Below are 19,092 nucleotides of genomic sequence, written 5' to 3' on the forward strand. Positions count from 1 at the left end.
ACTTGATCATTTGTTAAAGAACAGGACTCATAAAATATAAAGCATTAGATCAATGTTTTACAATAAAAACTGTGCTTCAGATTCAGAAACAGAATCACAACATACAAAAAGAACAGTAACCATTTATCAATTCACTACTAGAATCAATTTAGGCAGGCAAATTAACACTAACTTATTCAGATAACTGAGAAAAAAAAAGCAGACTAGAGTCAATATAAAATTGAAGAAAAAAAGAAGCATGAGTACCATTTGGGAAACAACAAAAAGCGAAATTATTTGGATTTAGATTTCATGAGCTGCTGAGCATCAGATGGAGTTGGAAGTGCTGGAATAGCTCCTTTCTGAGTTGTACACACAGCTCCACATGCATTTGCAAATGCAAGAGCCTCCTTTAGCTTTCCTTCATCCTGTAACATTAATCACACAAACATCAAAACTCAATCCATATGCCTAATCAAAGACCTGAAAAATGTTCCGAGGTATACTTACATCGAGTATGGAACCATCTTTTCCCAAAGAGACAAGAAATGCACCAACAAAAGAATCACCAGCTCCAGTTGTATCAACTGTTTTCACAGAGTAACCAGGCACTCTCCCTTTGAATTTCTGCATATTTGAAAACCGAAAAAAACTCTATTTAGATCATTCCAGTAAAAAGCTCATCATCATGTCTCATTTGATTCCTTTTTTTTTAACCTTTGTGTAGTATCTGCAACCTTTTTCTCCATCAGTTACAATAAGCAGCTTGAGCTTGTCATGCATCAGAGACAAAACAACATCATCCTTCTCTGCATCTCCCCTAGTGAGGAATGTTACCTCATCATCGCTTACCTACCACACGTGATTATTCGATACTAAGATCATTTCAAACAAGAACTATCATGAATACACAAACACAAGGTACCTTGATAATATCAGCCTCATTCCAGATGCTTTTGATGCCTTCTATGGCAGCCTCAGTGGAAGGCCAAAGAGGCAACCGAACATTAGGGTCGTAAGAGAGTAGAACTCCTGCGTCCTTGGCGGTTTTCATAGCAGCCATGTGAGCCGCTCTACATGGCTCAGAGATCAAGCTAATGGAACCGTAGTGGAAAATCTTGGCTTTCTTGATGAGATCCTTGTTGAGTTCAGATTCTTTCAAAAGCATATCCGCACTTGGGTTCCTGTAAAACATGAACTCTCTCTCGCCGTTCTTCTTTAGTGTCACAAAGGCCAAAGCAGTCCTTGCATGGGTGTCAAAGCAAACTCCTTCGCTGTTCACACCGTTCTTCTTCAATATGTTGACAAGCATGTGTCCAAACTCATCATCACCAAACTGAAAAATGTCAAGATCGGACAAGCAAAGATTATTCTAATAACACATAAGTAAATATACATATCCATGGCCTATCCTGGACAAAGCCGAACTAAACATTAGCCTCTGACTCTCAAAATTTTAGAAAAATATTATATAGACATAGACCCTCAAATTTGTAAAAAAAAAATATTTTATTGAAATTTTATTAAATTGCCTACATCCTCAAAATCTAAGGGCTGGTCCTGTACAAACCTTGCCAATGAAAGCGGATTTGCCACCGAGTTTGGAGATGGCACATGCAACATTAGCCGGAGCACCACCAGGGGCTTTGAGAAAACCGGTGGACTCAGCCAAGGAAACACCAGAAGTGTCAGGGACAAAGTCGATAAGCATTTCGCCAAAGGAAACAATCAGTGGAGTAGCCATCTTTTGATGAAATGTTAAACACACAAAAACAAAAGAAGCCTCTCTTTATTAAGCTGGAGAATGCACAACAGAAGGCATGTAAAGTGGGGATAAGGATTAACGAAGTTCCTAAAATGCAGTTAAAACTCAGTCCATGCTTTGACTGTTAAAAAATACCATCCATATTGTATTGCATTTTATTTATTTATTGTGTTTGATTGATCTTGATAGTCTTATTGAATGACCATAGGATGCATAAGCTCAAACATCTACAGCTCATAAAACTTGTATAAAATACAACTACAGTTTTTGCTTTAGAAATTCTATAAATACTTCAATTCTAACACAAAAAAAAAACGTTATTCTACAAGTATTGTTTAATTTAAATACTTTCTTGATATTCCTATAGTTTACTCAATTACTCATGTGTACCAGCAATTTAGGAGTATGGAAGTTGCTATCTAGCCTAGTGTTTAGCTCTGCCATGTAATGAATGCGCTGATGTTTTTAAATGAAAATGGAAACAACTTATCATTCATCAAAATACAAACACGTCCCAAACACAATCTTCATCTACACTGCAACGCCATAGATAAAGCTAGATGCAAACTAGAAACCAGACATACAGCAAACTCACACGAATATGACATAAGTTATCTTTAACTAATCCTCTAAGCTATAATGTTTCTTGACAGCTTCAGTAATCTCCCAAACAACTTTCATGTCTTTAGGAAAAACAACCACATTTCCTTTCCCTATCTCAAAGACATCTTCTTCTCTGTCGTATCCGTCGACACTCACTTTGATCTTCCCTTCCACGAAATACATTGTCTCTGTCTTCTTAAACGTCCATGGAAACTTGCTTGGACCACCTTCCCACCTGCTCAATTCAATCCAACAATAAAAATTAAAAGAGAATCTTCATTGGTTCTTTTGTGAGTAACTTAAACATAAAGTTTCTGTCTTTCAGACATAACTAATCAGAAGGGTTAAAGAAAGGAACTGACTTGGGCCAAGAGGAGACGCCTAGTTGAGCAAGTTTGGAATCGGAAGGTTGCCGCAGGATCTTGACTCCGTGAATTTCAATGGGATTTGAATCGGAGGGAGATACGATTGCTTCTTTAGGGTTTAGCTTAGTGGTGATGATGGAAACGCAAACGCAGACAATCACCAGGAGCAGAGACAAAGTGAGAAAATGATTGCCCATTGGATTTCTTCACAAACTCTGTTGATTGAAAGAGAAGCCCAAGTCTTTACAGCTATGTTTTTCTCTTTCGTTTTTCTCTTTTGCTCAACCAGCGATGTTTCTCTAAGAGCATCTCCAACCCACCTTTTTTTCTATCTCTATAATAGCATTTAGACGCAAAATCACTCCAACCCATCTCTATTTTTGCCTCTAAAATAGAGATTGCTATTTTTTCCTCTATTTATAGGGGAAGAAATAGCATTCCTCTATATGTTGCTCTATATATAGAGATCTCTATTTTAGAGAAATACATTGAAGTAAAACTCATCTCTATTATAAAGTTCCTCTATTTTAGAGGTAAAAATAGAGAAATACATTGAAGATGGTTTAAGGTTGGTAACTTTACCAATTTGTGTTTTGTTTTCTCTGGGAAAAGCGCCATTTTTTTTTGCGAAACAATTTCATTAAATATTAAAGGTGGTTGGTTACACTCCATCAAAGAGAAATTGTTCCAAAAAAAGAGATAGCCAGGACCGACCCTAAAATTTTTGGGGCCTGTGATTGGGTCTGTGAATTTTTTTTTTTAAGAATTTGGGAGCTTAAAATTATTTTTCGAAAACTTATTTGTATATAATATTTTTCAAAAATTTTAGAGGCATGTTGCGAATGTTTTACTTAGCATGGTCCAGAGCCGGCCCTGCAGATAACATAGAAGTTAAAAGACAACCACATTGAAACTACAACATAGAAGATAATACAACTAGACATTACCGTGTTGGAGAGAGAGAGAGTTGACTGAGCCAAATCCGAGCCGCCGGTCACTGAAATCTAATAAGCTTGGAAAGAGAGAGCAGTTATCGGTGTGCGCAGCTGAGATCATTGGCTTTGAACATGGGTTGGACAGGACGTTCCTCGCTGAGATGAGTGGGTCGTCGTGTCCAGAGCCGTGGAGGCTCATAAATCTGGCGAGAAAAGAACAAGAAAGGTCGGTGTGGAGGCTCATAAATCTGAGTGGGTCGTCGTGTCCAGATCCCGTCATAGCCGATCTTCCCCGTAAGGAGAAAAGTCATCATCGAAGACGAAGAAGAAAACGCAAGTTGAGGAAGCTTCAGATTTGGCAAATTTAAGAGCTGAGAACATCGCACCAAAGGAAGAGAAATACAGGTCTCCAGAAACAGATTTGAAGTCAGCCCAGTCATAAAAGATGGAGAAGGTGGAGGGTCAGGCGGTTCTGGTGGTTGAGAAAATCCGGGCAACTACAGAGGAAGCGGCTTCGAAGTTGAACTCTTCGTCTTCGGACTTAAACCAGAGGTAGCAACATTGGAAGCACAATTTCTCATCAGAGAGACAGATCTTTCAAATGGAAAGGGTATATCCGGATGAGAAATGTAATCTTCTAGGTTGCAGAAGGTCTTCACCTATTGGTGAGACGATTCTTCGGGAAACTCAACATTTTGGCTTTCTCTTATGATTTAGTTTTAAATATATTAGTTTCTCTTTAGTTTTAGATCATAATTACAACTAATGGAACATTAGGAATCTGTTTGTTCTAGGACTAATTTGATAGAAGTTCATACTCGTGCTGGCCAAGAGAGAAAGTTGATAAGTTGGAATAAAGATATTTTGCTAAGGCTAAACCACTTAATCTCCCAAACGAGTCTCAATTATGGGTTGTGATTGTTGAGTGTGCGGTTAGCTTTAGCAAAAAAGAGAGTATTGATTGATGCATGGCTAGGTTGCATGTTTAGTAATGTGATGATCGTAATTGATATGCTTGTGAAATATATTGGTTTATCTCGTTAGGATCTCGGCTTAGGGGGTATAACCTGTTTGTGGTATATTGATGTTGTGATGCATATAATTGATTGGTTGTTATATAATTTGAGTTTACACTAGGATAGTATACTATGATTGAGCACGATGCAACAGGAAAATTGTTAAGCAACATACTTTTAGGAGTGATCTGTGAGGGTCTGACGCTAAGGTAGAGTGTTGTGAGAGCCATTGGCGTCCGCTCGAGAACCGTGCCTTTTCTGGGGCTGTACCATAACTGGTTCTGCGTAGGAGGCGAAGGCACATGTGATAGGGGTAGTTACCCTCGACCGTGTGGCTGCATGAAAATGCAGCAATATTATGTATTGGTGGTTAGATTTGCTAACTTTATGTGTAATGTTGAGGTGTGTAATGCGGAATGGACTTCATATCAAGTTGCAGAAATAGCAAGATGGAGCCTCGAAGATCGATGATGATCTAGCCATTCGTGAAGAGTGAATGTTTCGGTTACTTGACTGCCTTATTTTTTCTTTGCTTAATGTTTATATCCTTCATTGATGCATATTGCCGAGGGGGGAGATGATTTAATTTTTAGGGAAACCGATTCCCTAGGTAAATTAGTTGCTCATTAAACTCTTTGTTTGTATGAAACCATAGGGGTATCTTCGGTTGCGAAGGAGATGAGCTGCTGGCATAGTGTTTATACCTTTTACAAATTATCATGTATTGTAATATATAGTAAGTTTTAAAGTGGTGCACCTTATATATGCTTGATGTTGTTTGAACCTTCATATTATTTAAATAAGAAAGTTATGTGAAAACGCTTAGGTTCTATATGATATTAGTCATAGTCTGGGAAGAACCAGTTAACGGTTTCAAACTCAGGTTGCAAAGAATTAAAATAGAACCAATAAAGAACCCGTTCTCAGACATTTTACCTTGGGATTTTGGATTTGTTCTGGGAACCTCGGGTTGGGAAGGACGGGAAGAGCACACAGCAGCGAGGACGAGGATGAGATGGGTGAGGATGCGGAGGAGATGGGCGAGGACGTCGTGGGCGAGGAGGAACAGCTAGGAAAAACGGGCGAGGACAAATGGGCGAGCACTTTGGTCCGGGTGACAGGTCCATTATCGTCTTCTGTTAATCGTTTTGTGTAATGTCGTTCAGTTTTCCGAAGGTTATTTAGTAAACATCAAGTTTAGCTTGATTTAACAAAATTTATCTTCGGCAAAGATTGTTTCGAAGTTTGTTATTCGAAACTTATATCATAAATTTTATTAGGTTTATTTTATGAAAATGTTTGGTTAAAATTTGTCAAAATTAGTTTTACCAAAGTTTATTTCGTAAAACTATTTATTTATTTTTTCTTATGAATGAGTTCCTTATAACTTTTTCGATGATAATTTAGCAGAAATTTATTTTGTAAAACTGTTTATTTTCGTTTTATGAAACATTTTCTGTAAAATTTTATCGATGTTAGTTTTACAAAAATTTATTTCGTAAAAATATTTTATTTTCATTTTACAAAAGATATTGGAAAACTTTTTCGAAATTAATTTTTTTTTTTTTTTTACGAAAGATCATAAAATTTTATTGGAAAATAAGGACGTTCTTATTATATCCTTTCAATGGAATGGTTTTCTCGAATAATTTCTTGTTCTTCACATCGAAATTGTTTCGCTACATTTTTGGGGAATTATACAAAGTCTATTCTAATGTATCGTCATTTTGATCGAAATAGCGTATGCGGAATTATTCTATCGACATTTCGGTTACGTGGATGATACTTTATTTTACGTTTATGTGCTTTATATGTTGTTGATATCACTAGGACCGATTTAAATCCATCAATAGTTTTTAATATTTTTATTTTTTAGTTTTGGAGATGAATGCACATTATGGTTTTTCCCGTTGCAGGATTTCTTTCAGTTCTTTGGTTCACTCAAAAAATTTTGGCCGAACAAACCGAATATGTAAGAGACTACTGCATCTCTTTCAGTTCTCCCCACTGCAGGATTGATGAGGATGGATGGCTAAAACAGTTTTTTTTCCCTTACTTTTCCCGTAAGTAAAAAACAGCTGTAACTAAAAATATACAACAAGAAGAGAGTTGTACTATGTACATGTGTTTTTTTACAAAGCAGCTTTTTCTTTTAATGATTGCAAGTAAAAGTGCATAAACTGTAAAGTTATGATGAAATTTTGGTCAAAAAAAGTTATGATGAAAAGACTTGACTTTGATGTTTTCACAATTGTTAATTGATTTTAAATAAATTTTCTGATCACAAAAATTATGATAAAAATACATTTTCTAAAAATTATTATTTTGTGTTTCATATTAGAAGCATTAAATGAAAGGATTTCTCCTGACAAAATTTTTTTTTAGAAAGTCTATAACCAGCTGAAAAGATGAGGCATGAATGGATCATTTTTATTTTTTTTGATAAAATGCGTGAATGGATCATGTTACACCATAATTTTTTTTTTAATAACTGGCTCACGTTATCCATTAAAAATGTATATCCGTTGCAGTCTCAGACGGTGTTCACAAAACCCTCAAACATAACCAACAACTCAAAGAACGCTTTTACCAAAAAAGGCAACTCAAGGAAACCCATCGATCGATGGCTACTGAGAAATTTGGGATCATAGTTGAGAAGAATCCACCCGAGTCCACACTAACCCAACTCGGTGTTCGTAGTTGGCCCAAGTACGCCCTTCTTGATCTCTGCTCTCTGTTTGAACACAACTAGTATACAATCATCAAATATTCTTTCATTTCTTTTCTCTTGAAAGAGAGCTTATAGCCTTTTTCCTTGCCTGGAGAAGAATGCCTTAACCTTTTGTTCTTTTTTTTCTTTTGAATTCGATTTCAATGACACAGGTGGGAACTTATTCCTCCAAGCAAGTTTCCATGGACTTTCAGTACAAAAGAGTCATGTTATCTGCTTGAGGGGAAAGTGAAAGTGTACCCTGATGGATCCGATGAAGCCGTAGAGATCGAAGCAGGTGACTTGGTTGTTTTCCCTAAAGGATTGAGTTGCACCTGGGATGTCTCTGTGACTGTTGATAAACACTACTACCATTCCGAGTGATTTGGTCTGTAGATCGGCTAGATCCATTTACTGGATAAGGGCTTCACCATCTTTGTATGTTTTCTTTTGACAAAAGCAGTCTTTGTATGTTTTCTTTTGACAAGAGCAATCTTTGTATGTTGTTGAAAAGTTAGTTTCGTATGTCCTGTATCAGTCTAGTAATTGTTTTTGGAATTTGTTTGCTTCGACATCTACGTGATTTCTCGTATGTTCTAAATGGGTATTACTGCTAAAGAAAGCATGAGAGGAGAAAATTACATTTTACGAGTAATATTTAATACATGAAATCCTTAATTCGTATCTGTTTTTTCTTGTACGAGGAATTATTGCGCATATATATTCTTTAAACAATTTTGATCATGAACAAACTGAAAACTAAAACAATTAGGGATGGGGGAGGGGAATATTGTTATGTACTTATTAGAAAGAAGCTTATAAAGCTTACAAAAAATGGAAGTAATTTGAAGATCTTCAATTCTCACGGTCTGACGCAAGAGTTGATTCGAAAATTATAAAATTTTCTCAGAACAATTTTTGAGAAAAAGTTAGAAGAAAAAATGATCGTTGTCCTGAAGAGATGAGGAATGAACGGATCATGTAATACACCCTGAAAAAAAATCAAAACATGTGGTCATGTTATGCCCAAAAATAAAGTTTCACGTGCAGTAGGAAACAGAGAATATTTTTTAAAAAGAAAAGAAAAGTTAAAGTTAGAGAGGTGTTACCAGAGAAGCAAAGATGGGCTGCATATGTCTTATCAATTTAACAGGTACCAATATTTATCGGCCTGTGCTTACAAGAACATCAAACAAACCCTACATCACAAGAGGACCATCGATGGCTGCTATTCGAGCTGAGTCAGTTGCTACTGAGAAATTAGGAATCTTTGTCGAGAAGAATCCTCCCGAGTCTAAACTCACCCAACTCGGTGTTCGTAGTTGGCCCAAGTACGCCCTTCTTCGTCTTTGTAATTGTTTTTGATTCGAAACCAATCAGTAGATACAATCATCAAAGCTTTATCCTTTTTTTTTCTTGCCTGTTAAAGATGTCTTTAAGTTTTTTTATTGTTGTTGTCGAATTAACTCTCCATTGGTTTTGGTGGTTGAAATGATGGCACAGGTGGGGTTGTCCTCCAAGCAAGTTTCCATGGACTTATGATGCAAAGGAGACTTGTTTTCTGCTAGAGGGGAAAGTGAAAGTGTACCCTGATGGGTCCGATGAAGGCGTAGAGATAGAAGCAGGCGACTTTGTTGTTTTCCCTAAAGGGATGAGTTGCACTTGGGATGTATCCGTTGCTGTTGATAAGCACTACCAATTCGAGTGAATGGCTATCAGTTTCTGCTCCGCATATTTGGTGATATGTTCGATATAACTTCACTGTCTTTGTATGTTGACTTAATTTTGTGTGTCATGTATCAGTCTATGCATTACTGGGATTTATTTGCTTTGATATCTAAGTGATTTCTCGTAATGTAATGTCCCGTTGCTGGCATTTCCTGCCCAATCCTCATCATCCTAACTTAGGTTAGAGCGTCGAGGATCTAGGGGTTTAATTGTTTTGGTATGTTTCTTTTGGCTGCCTAGGACAGGCTTGAAGTATGAGACTATTAGAGAATTTCGGTTAGAAATTCTTTTGCGTTATTTTAGACTTTTTAAGGACTTTGTGCTTGAGAGCATCTTTAATGGGGTAGTTTGGAGGAAGGGAGTGCTTAGAAAAAAATATTTTAATAGTCGGTGGGTTCCACCCAGAAAGCAACAACCGATGTTTGATGTTCCAAGATAAGCTTCGCATTATATGGGTTGTTTTTACTGTTCGCGTATTCCACTGATACGTGGTGACCCGCGATTAATAGATTTTTTATTTTATTTTTTTAAATTAAAGAAAAGAAAAAAATAAAAAAATAAGCATCCCAAATGGGATGCTGGGATAAAGATGCTCTCATGACATGTCCTAGGATAAGCAGATAAAGAAAACCAGAGAAATAAATATTAGCACTAGATTTGTTCATAATGAATCTAGCTATTCAACAAGCCAAATCCCAACACTACACTGAGACAATTAGTTTTGTACCTCATTCGAACTCACCTGAAAAAAATAGAGTGAATATTTTGAAAAATACTCAATGCGGGAACCTCTAGGGACTCCAAAATGAGACAAGAAACGAAGAAAAATCCCAACAGTTCCAACATGAGACCATGCAACCTAAAGCGGTATTTGCATTCCTCATGTCGCCACGTGAGAGCTCACCACCTAAATTGGTACCCGTGACTCCAACGCCTTCACGCAATCACATTACCCAAATTTGTCCATGCGTGATCCGACAAATTTTATAACTCCATACACGTCTGCTGACTGCCTCCTCCAGCAATGAATTATGCCACCTTATTCGATCCCCACATGACCCAACGAGAAACAATGCAAAGCTGGAGAAATACTTCTCTGCGTTACGTTGCACAAAAATCACATAGGTCTTCAGCCCTTCTCTGACTTCTATACATAATGATCCAGGTATTGGTGAAAAATCCGCAGACGGATCTGCCTCTGTTACTTTGAGAACCTTCAACGGTGGCCACAATCCACAAGACTTGGTGGTGGTTAAGAAACTTATTCTTCCTCCCATGATTTGAACATGTTTTTTAAAGAAGGAGAAGGTGGAGATTATCAACTTCTTTAACATATTTGTTCTTTTTCTTGTACCGATCGTTGTATTTAAAAAGATTGTAATTGCCAACCACATGGTAATATAATCCCTCAAAGAGGCCTATGGCAGGGGACCCTTTGTTTCCATATCTTTTCATTATGTGCACAGAGGCATTGATAGAAAACATTCGTAAAGCCGAACAATATAAGAAATTAATATGATTAAAAGTAGCGAGAGAATGCCCGGCCATCTCACATCTTTTCTTTGCAGATGATAAGACTTTTCTTATGTAAAACGCAAAAGGAGAAATATCAGACAATTTTACATATTTTTAAAGATTATGGAAATGTATCAGCTCAGCAAATCAGTTTCGCAAAATCCTCTTTACAGTTTGGGCAAAAGATCGGGACACTTGCAAGATATATTAGGGAACCAAACTTTAGGAGGCATGAGCTCATACTGGGGATTCTTGAATGTCTTGGAGGATCAAAAACATAAATCTTCGGATTCCTCCAAGAGAAGATACATACTAAAGTGAATGGATGTACATTTATATATCTTACCAAAGGCGGAGAGGAAGTGTTTATAAAATATGTGGCAACGGCAATGCTGAGCCATGTCATGTCCTGTTTTTGTTTCTTGGAAGAAACAACCTCGAAGCTAACTAGTACAGTATCACAATTTTGATGCAATATTGTTGGAAATAGAAGGGGGATGCATTGGATGGCATGTGATAAATTATGTCGACAAAAATATGAGGGTGGCATAGGGTTCAAGAATCTTGACGATTTTGATACGGCTATGTTAGGATAGAAATTTTGGCTTTTACCTGAGAGGCCTAACTCTTTATTTGCAAAAATTTTCAAAGCTCAATATTTCAGAATACAAGCCCTTTGGAACCAATTCGATAATACTCGTCATTATTTGGCTGGTGAAGTATTGTATCAGCTAGATCTCTAGTTAGCAAATGACTAATCAAAATGGTGGGAACATGATCATCTATTTCAGTATGGAATGGCCCTTAAATCCCAGCCAATTGGTAGAAACCATCAAATAGTAAATCAATTCACTTACTGTAGACAGCTCATCAGCCCTACATCGTAACTAGACACTTTGTTGCTTTGGATGATGTGATGATTATTGAAAGCATCCCATTGTGTCAGCATCAGACTATAGATAGAGATGGATGACATTTTACTCAGTCGGGTATATACTTGGCCAAATTTGAATATACAATAGAGCAAATTTATCCGGAAAGAGAGAGAGAGACATATACCATTATTTGTCCCAAATACCAAGACACTGCAGGCTTAGGCATGGAAAGCAAAATGTCTCTCAAAGTTGAAACATTTTTTATGGTAAATTATTTTAAGATGTTTATTGGTAATGAAGAATTTTAAAAGTCGAGGGATAAAATATGATATGCAATGTGAAAGATGTGGAACAGAACATGAGTCAATAAATCATGTATTCTTTGAATGTTCTTCCGCTATTCATACATGGGCTTTCTCTAAGAGTTCCTACAAGTCCAGATAACTTTCCCATGCAATTAGTTTAATCAAATATGGATAGCTTGTTCTGGAGGATTGCATTACACATAGAAGATGATCAGTTTACTAGGATATTATGGTATATTTAGAAAGGGTGCAATGATAAGGTTTTTAACAGACTTTATAGAGATCCTAGAGACACTCTACATTTGGTGGAGACATAAGCAATTCTACGGAAGAAGACTCAAATATTATTGCCACAGAATGGAACTCAGACACCGGCAACCTAGAATGGCAAAGAGGAAATTCGCGAACTGCCTAGCAGGATAGAAAGATGGTGTTTCACATATGGGTCATGGAAGAATAATAACTTATTCTCGGGCAATTGTTGGTATAGTAATTTGGAGGGTTTTGATGGATTGATGGGGGAAAGAAATACTAAGAGCACCTATCCCCTTTACATGCAGAATTTGAAGTCTTTATATGAGCGATGGAATCTATGAAGAATCCGAGACAATTCCATGTAACGTTTGCGACATATTGTTCTCAGTTGGTGAAGATAGTTTCAGGACAATTGTTATGTATGAAAACTTTTGAATGTTAAAAAATATTTTAATTAATTTAAAACTCGAAAAATTATAATATTTTACCAAAAATTTATGTTAAAGAATCCAAAATAAGATATATATTTATTTTAAATCTCAAATTGTTACATTTATAAATAATGTTAAAGAATTTAGATGTGTTACATTTATAAATTATATTTTTTCAAAAAAATATATTTTAATGAAATAATTAGCAATATATTTTTATGTTTTCTTAAAAAAATTATACAATATTTTAGACCGCTTTTATCTTCTTTTTTTAGACCGCTTTTATCTACTTTCAACATTTAAACATATGTTGTGGATTGCTAGATCGGCTTAATGTACATTTATACCATTAGATTTGTGTGATGGTCTACTCTTGATCCGCAAGATATGCTAGATCCGCAGTGCTTGATTTACCTATTTGATTTACTTAACACGTTCAGCAAACAACGAATTATATGAGGTTTCGATTTTGTATTAAGCCCGCAACATAAATACACATCTTGGCCAATTTACTTCTCACGAGGATACTGCTTTCACCAACACAACCATGGCCTAGATAAGAGAACCTAACATTACTGTGTCTATGTTCGTCAACCACAGAGAAAGTGATTCAGTTGCATGTTTATGTTAAGACTTTCCATTAGGGTTGGGGTTTTGATTTAGGTTCTCTTTTGTGTTAAGGTTTCGGTTCTATAAAAGGGTTTCAATTTTATGTTCTCTAGAGTTTGCATTCGGGTAAAGGACATCCATTAAATCTTGCGATTAGTATTTAGGGATCGTGGTTATGTTTTTGTTATTTAAATCTCTCCCAACTCATACCTCTTCACTCTTTCACAGAAACGCAACAGTGAAGACCACAAAGGGATCCTTCCTTAGATCAAGTACGTCCTGTGACTCCTGGTACACCTTATTCCATGACTCATGGAGCTGTTGGTTCTTCTAGTGCGGCCTCTTCTGCTGCTAACAGACTACATCAGGAGAACCGAGGACGTTTTGCTACGTGCTCCGACAAGAGAAAACAAGCCACACCTCCATCCAAGGAAGCTCAATGGAGCTTTGTGGTAAGTTACCACAATCAGTTCTCATTACTTTTGTTTCTTGTATTTAGTATGATGCTTCTGTTTCTGTTTCAGTTTCTGTTTATATCCCAGTGTAAATTCTTTTATCAGAGCAACATGGCAAGAACACTACTGGTGGTAGTGGTCAAGCTAGAAGCATGTTCCAAATGAGAGAAATGATAAGTGGTGGCACAATTTCTTTGTAAGTGTTTCCTTTCCCCTGCCTTTCTCCATTAATCATTATTACTAATGTCTTCTCTTCTTTTGTAGTAAAACTAATACTGGTAAGACAAGTTTCCTAAGTACATCAGCGAGTCAGACTAGACTTATCTGCTGGAGAATTGGGAGACAGAGGGGGATAAACCTCTGTTGGTAGGTTATAATTGTTGATCAAAAACACTTGCAAAAGAATACTTAGAACACACGTAACTCCAGGCAAATTTTTCTGCCTTTTCTTTTTGGCTTTTTGATTTATATAGGAAACAAATTGAAACTAGACGTTCCTACAAACTTGGAAACAAATGCATAATGGAAAAGATAATGGGAAAGTGATTCACGTTACTCTGTTAGACTGTTCCTATGAAATAAGAAGTGAATAAGTGATCTGATTATTCATAAAACAAAAATAAAAAGAGAAGACTAAGTCTGAGACTTAATCACGAAACTTCAGCTTGATTTTCTTGCGTAGAAGGATCTCCCATAGTCAGCTTTATTTGCTGACTCATCAGAGAGAGCACTGAGGAAGAGTGAATCAGCTATTGGATCCCTCATCTCTTCTCTTGCAGGGGAAAAGATGCACAAGCACTGGTTAGGTCCAAATCGTTTTGCAAAGATCGGTATAATATGCTAAGCTCTTTCTCATTTATTACTTCAATTCGTTACCTCTGAATTGTCTTACTTTTGAATTGTCTAACTCTGAATAGTCTAACTTCTTGTTGTTAATTTTCTTAAAGGTGATGATGAGGGCTTGAAAAGTTTGACACAAATTATATTTGATCTAACCACGAATGGGACACGAAAATTTATTGTCTACCTCTAAAACAGTCGCATAATTTTTTATGATAAAATCGTCATTTTTTTGCCACGAAAAAACGTGACTGAATTGTGCTTGTATGACCACTCTCTGTCACATTTTTTTGTAAGTTCGTATAACCACGATTTATTTTCGTGACTTTTTGTTGGTATTTTCTGATAAAAGTCCCGAAATATTAGTCACAGTCACAGTCAAAATCGTTGCTATATGCGATTTTTCTAAATATGCCCGTTTTCTTTCATTTGTATTAAGAAAGAGAATCTATTCACGTAATTCAACTAGACTAGTCATCTCAATAGTTGGGTATCAATACCATAAGAAGCCGAAAGAGAATTCTCAGGATCGGAACAACGGGTTGGGTTAGACAATGCTGTCGTGTTAGTAACAATCATCATATGTATTATATGTGGCAGACAATACTAATGTCCCTGTATATATATAAACACACAATGTGCCCAATTATAATGATTAGACCGACTCAAGAAATAAAATGGATAGAGTTGCAGGAAGAAAATTTTGTAAAATCCGTTCGAAACTTTATAAAAATCGCCCCTGCTTCCTCAATTTCATTTATTTCTTGTCCTTCTCCTTTTTAGGTTTCTTAGCACTTAAGGTCTTTAAGCCAAGAGCGACTTCACGTCTCCATGACTTGGACATCTTCTTCACTTCTGTCTCTGCCATCACCGTCTCTTCCATGTCCACCGTCGACATGGAAGTCTTCTCCAACACCCAACTTATAATCATCACTATACTCATGTTTATAGGTGGCCCGATCTTCACCTCCTTTTTCAATATCTACCTGTCCCATTTCACTAAATTCGTCTTCCCTCAGAGCAAGATTAAACATCTTATCGGCTCTTTCAAGGCAGATCATACCATCGAGGATCGCCATCTTGACCAAGAAAATATTAATGATCGTCACGAGATTCCTAGCCAGATCAATGAAAAGGCGTCTAAGTGTTTGTACTTGGTGGTTATTGGCTACAATCTTGTAACAAACATAGCTGGCTCTATGTTGCTTCTTGTGTACGTAAGCTTTGTTAAAACGGCAAGAGATGTTCTTCGTTCCAAAGAAATATCAACTCTCACCTTCTCTATCTTCACAACTGTATCGACTTTCGCAACTTGCGGATTTGTTCCCACGAATGAGAACATGATCATCTTTCGCAAGAACTCGGGTCTCCTCTGGCTCTTAATCCCTCTAGTATTGATGGGGAACACTTTGTTCCCTTGCTTCTTGCGGTTGCTAATATGGGGATTAAGTAAGACCACAAAACGTGAGGAGTTTGGTTATATTCTCAAGAATCGCAAGAAGATGGGATACTCTCATCTACTCTCTGTTCGTCTTTGTGTTTTCCTAGGGTTGACGGTGTTAGGGTTTATTTTGATACAACTTTTTCTCTTCTGTACCTTTGCTTGGAGCTCGGAGTCTCTTGCAGGAATGAATTGGTATGAGAAGTTGGTTGGATCGCTGTTTCAAGTGGTAAACTCGAGACATACTGGAGAAACAATTGTCGACCTATCCACACTTTCCCCGGCTATTTTGATAGTATTCATCCTCATGATGTGAGTAACTTCAATTCTCTCCTTATTTATATATTACTATATCGATGCATTTGCATGGACAAAATATTTAGATGAATCATTGACGGCTCTATACAGATTGCTGAGTTTTCGGTACAAGAACATCAGACCTATAAAGTTTGTAAATAATCAAAATATATACATTTTAAATAGTTTACACTTTACATTTTAAACAAGAAACTCTCTATTAGTGTAATGTAGGATTATATTTTGGTGGGGGCAAATCCTATATGAACTTAAAATTATAGCTAGAAAATATTATTTACTAAAAAAATAACTAAAATTTAGGTTTATTTAATAATTTTTTAAAAATTTTAGTGCCACCTTCTTGGACAACGTAGGTTCCGCTAATGAGTGTACTGAAAAAATGTTCATTATGTAAGAGTTAAGTTGAAGTTCTTTGTAACTAGACGTAACTGGAATATCATTACTAAAAGGAACTTACTAGAGATTATGGTAGACAACATTTGTTGGAATGAATCAGAATATATGTCCAATAAAAGATATCGCTTCAAGGTAGTGGAGAATGTCACAGCATTCCAATTCATCATATTCACAAAGCATCTGTTTTAACCAAAAAAAATGTTATCTTATGTTCTAAAACAAAATTCTTGCGTTGATAAGGTACCTTCCCCCATACACTTTATTTATGCCGTTCACCATAAAAAAGAAGAATAAAAAAGAAGAAGAAAATGATTCCGGATATGAGAAGGGAGGAAAGAAGAGTGGGCTCCTTGTGTCACAACTTTCCTTTTTGGTGATATGTATCTTTCTCATTTCTATCACCGAAAGGCAAAAACTACGACGAGATCCACTCAACTTCAACGTTCTTAACATTACTCTTGAAGTTGTCAGGTATATTTTCATATCTCTATATTACATTTCGGGTTCTCTTCGTATTTCTATATAGATGCATGGATCCACCTATAAATCACAAAATTAAAGTTTTCTTTGGATGAATTTTATCTTTTAATTAAAAAGCTAGCAAGAATAGCCCACAATTTTGTTACAAAAAGGCCCACAATAATTAAGAGCAATACAATTGATTATAAATGCACCTTTCAAGTTCTAAATGATAATGAGTCTATGAGTAGCTTAGGCATAGTCATGGTCAACCGACAGATCTGTGAGACTGATAAAAAAGATTAACACCATCATATTTTTGTTGATATTCCGTCCTTATGAAAGACATTCATATACTAAACTTCAAGGTTAGTTCATTTCATGAAAACTATACTTATTAGTGAAACTAAAAAAAATATTGTCATCACAGTGCATATGGAAATGTGGGGTTCACGACCGGGTACAGTTGTGAACGGCGCTTGAACGTCAGTGACGGTGGCTGTGAAGACGCAGGTTATGGGTTTGCAGGAAGATGGAGTTCCAGTGGAAAATTCATACTAATAATAGTAATGTTTTATGGTAGGCTTAAGCAGTTCACAGCCAAATCTGGTCGAGCTTGGATACTTTATCCCTCGTCTTCCTGACACAAGATATATACAAGTATAAAATACAGTTAATCTTGTATGTCGTTTTATTGGTTATTTACTTTATAAGCTTGTGTGGTAATTCTTGTTAGGAGATAATAATATCAAAGAATGATTGTCCACTTCACCGGACATGATTCATTATTACGTATGAATTATTCAGTACTCCATGCATTTCAAAATAATGTATATTCTAGAGTTTTTACACTTATTAAAAAGACAAGTAAAATTTTGACAAATTGTTTTTTGTGTTAAGCTATTTCCTATGATTTTTAACCAATCAAAGTTCTATAAATACAATTACTGTTTTTGAAATTTATAATTTACCATTATTATATATATTGAAAAGGTAACATATATATCTTTTAGAAACAATTTTTTTTCTTCTAAAACATTGATCATTTTGAAATGGAGGAAATATAAATAAACACCCCATCTGTTATTTTTTTAGACATAAATTTAATTTATAAAAAATCATTTTTTCCTCATTCACGTTTCCTCTCATTACAAAAACAACTGATATAATAATATTTTAATAATTTTAAGCACTTTTTCTATATTCTCTTCTCTAAGTCAAAACAAGTTATCAGCAAACGATTTTCCGCTAGCGAAATGAAATTTAACTTAAATGATCAAAACATTTTAGTTTTACTATGATCATGTAGTAAGCTTTGCATCTATGAATACGAAATGATCAATATAACAGATTAGAAGGCTTTTCCTCTATAAATTATTAAATAACCAATATGGTAGATTATGTCTTCTCATATCATGTGGTAAATCATGTGTCTTATTTTTATTTTTATTCGTAAAATTATGGACTTTAATTTCTGCATTTAAATTTGTATCTTTCAATTATCCATTTAAACTATATTTATTATATTTTATATTACTATTTATAAATAAATTTATTATGTCAAATTTGAAATAACTATTCTTGATATTCCTGTTTATGTCTCAACCTAAGGCCCCAAAGGCATAAATTGTTGATCTTGGCATCAGCGTTTGTTTCTTCCTTTTTGGATATTTTAGGTATAAACTATAAAGTCAATAAACCGTTTGAATATTATGAAATTCTTTTTTGGTATAATTCAGTTAATAACGTTAAAAATCAATTAATACCCGATTAATAATTCGGGTTCAGCTTGTTATTGTTGGCTTTTGTGTTTGGAGTTTAGGTGAAATATTAGATTCACATCTATAGTTTCTATATTATTATTCGCAAAGTGTTTTTTTTTGCATTCAGTTCTCGCGTTAAAAAGTTAGAATTGTTAATATCTTAATGAATAAAATATACAAATTAGCCCAATAAAATAAAAAGAAAATGAATTTAAAATTTATTTGATTAGATAAGTAATTGAAGTTAATAATAAAAATTATCCAAAACCAAAAAATATATTTCAACTTAAAAAGATAATTACTATATATTGTGTTATTATCTGAAAATA

The 19,092-nt window shown here is 35.4% G+C and overlaps 4 protein-coding genes across 5 annotated transcripts; 2 read left to right on the forward strand and 2 right to left on the reverse strand.

Moving 5' to 3' along the window:
* Window positions 1–55: 55 nt before the first annotated feature.
* On the reverse strand, window positions 56–1,944 carry LOC103858555 (probable fructokinase-5). The gene is made up of 5 exons (XM_009135937.3): window positions 1,550–1,944; window positions 905–1,315; window positions 697–831; window positions 490–606; window positions 56–407 (listed from the first exon to the last, which is right to left on the reverse strand). The coding sequence occupies exons 1-5, from the start codon at window positions 1,721–1,723 to the stop codon at window positions 273–275; spliced, it is 972 nt and encodes a 323-aa protein (XP_009134185.1). The 5' UTR covers window positions 1,724–1,944; the 3' UTR covers window positions 56–272.
* A 262-nt stretch (window positions 1,945–2,206) lies between these two features.
* On the reverse strand, window positions 2,207–2,987 carry LOC103858557. Its single transcript, XM_009135938.2, has 2 exons — window positions 2,710–2,987; window positions 2,207–2,582 (listed from the first exon to the last, which is right to left on the reverse strand). Exons 1-2 carry the CDS (start codon window positions 2,907–2,909, stop codon window positions 2,366–2,368), a joined length of 417 nt encoding a protein of 138 aa, XP_009134186.2. The 5' UTR covers window positions 2,910–2,987; the 3' UTR covers window positions 2,207–2,365.
* Window positions 2,988–8,380: 5,393 nt separating this feature from the next.
* On the forward strand, window positions 8,381–9,249 carry LOC103858558. The gene is made up of 2 exons (XM_009135939.3): window positions 8,381–8,704; window positions 8,877–9,249. The coding sequence occupies exons 1-2, from the start codon at window positions 8,496–8,498 to the stop codon at window positions 9,079–9,081; spliced, it is 414 nt and encodes a 137-aa protein (XP_009134187.1). The 5' UTR covers window positions 8,381–8,495; the 3' UTR covers window positions 9,082–9,249.
* A 2,264-nt stretch (window positions 9,250–11,513) lies between these two features.
* LOC103858560 (sodium transporter HKT1) lies at window positions 11,514–18,960 on the forward strand. Of its 2 annotated transcripts, XM_009135941.3 has the most exons (6): window positions 11,514–13,543; window positions 13,616–13,742; window positions 13,811–14,376; window positions 14,494–16,139; window positions 16,782–17,012; window positions 17,431–18,960. In XM_009135941.3, exons 4-6 carry the CDS (start codon window positions 15,064–15,066, stop codon window positions 17,642–17,644), a joined length of 1,521 nt encoding a protein of 506 aa, XP_009134189.2. In that variant the 5' UTR covers window positions 11,514–13,543; window positions 13,616–13,742; window positions 13,811–14,376; window positions 14,494–15,063; the 3' UTR covers window positions 17,645–18,960. The 2 variants fall into 2 exon arrangements, with proteins under 2 accessions (XP_009134189.2, XP_033144941.1); XM_033289050.1 differs by having other exon boundaries at window positions 13,811–16,139.
* The last annotated feature ends 132 nt before the right edge of the window (window positions 18,961–19,092 follow it).

This window comes from Brassica rapa, chromosome A03, assembly GCF_000309985.2.
Source record: "Brassica rapa cultivar Chiifu-401-42 chromosome A03, CAAS_Brap_v3.01, whole genome shotgun sequence".
Lineage (NCBI taxonomy): Eukaryota > Viridiplantae > Streptophyta > Magnoliopsida > Brassicales > Brassicaceae > Brassica > Brassica rapa.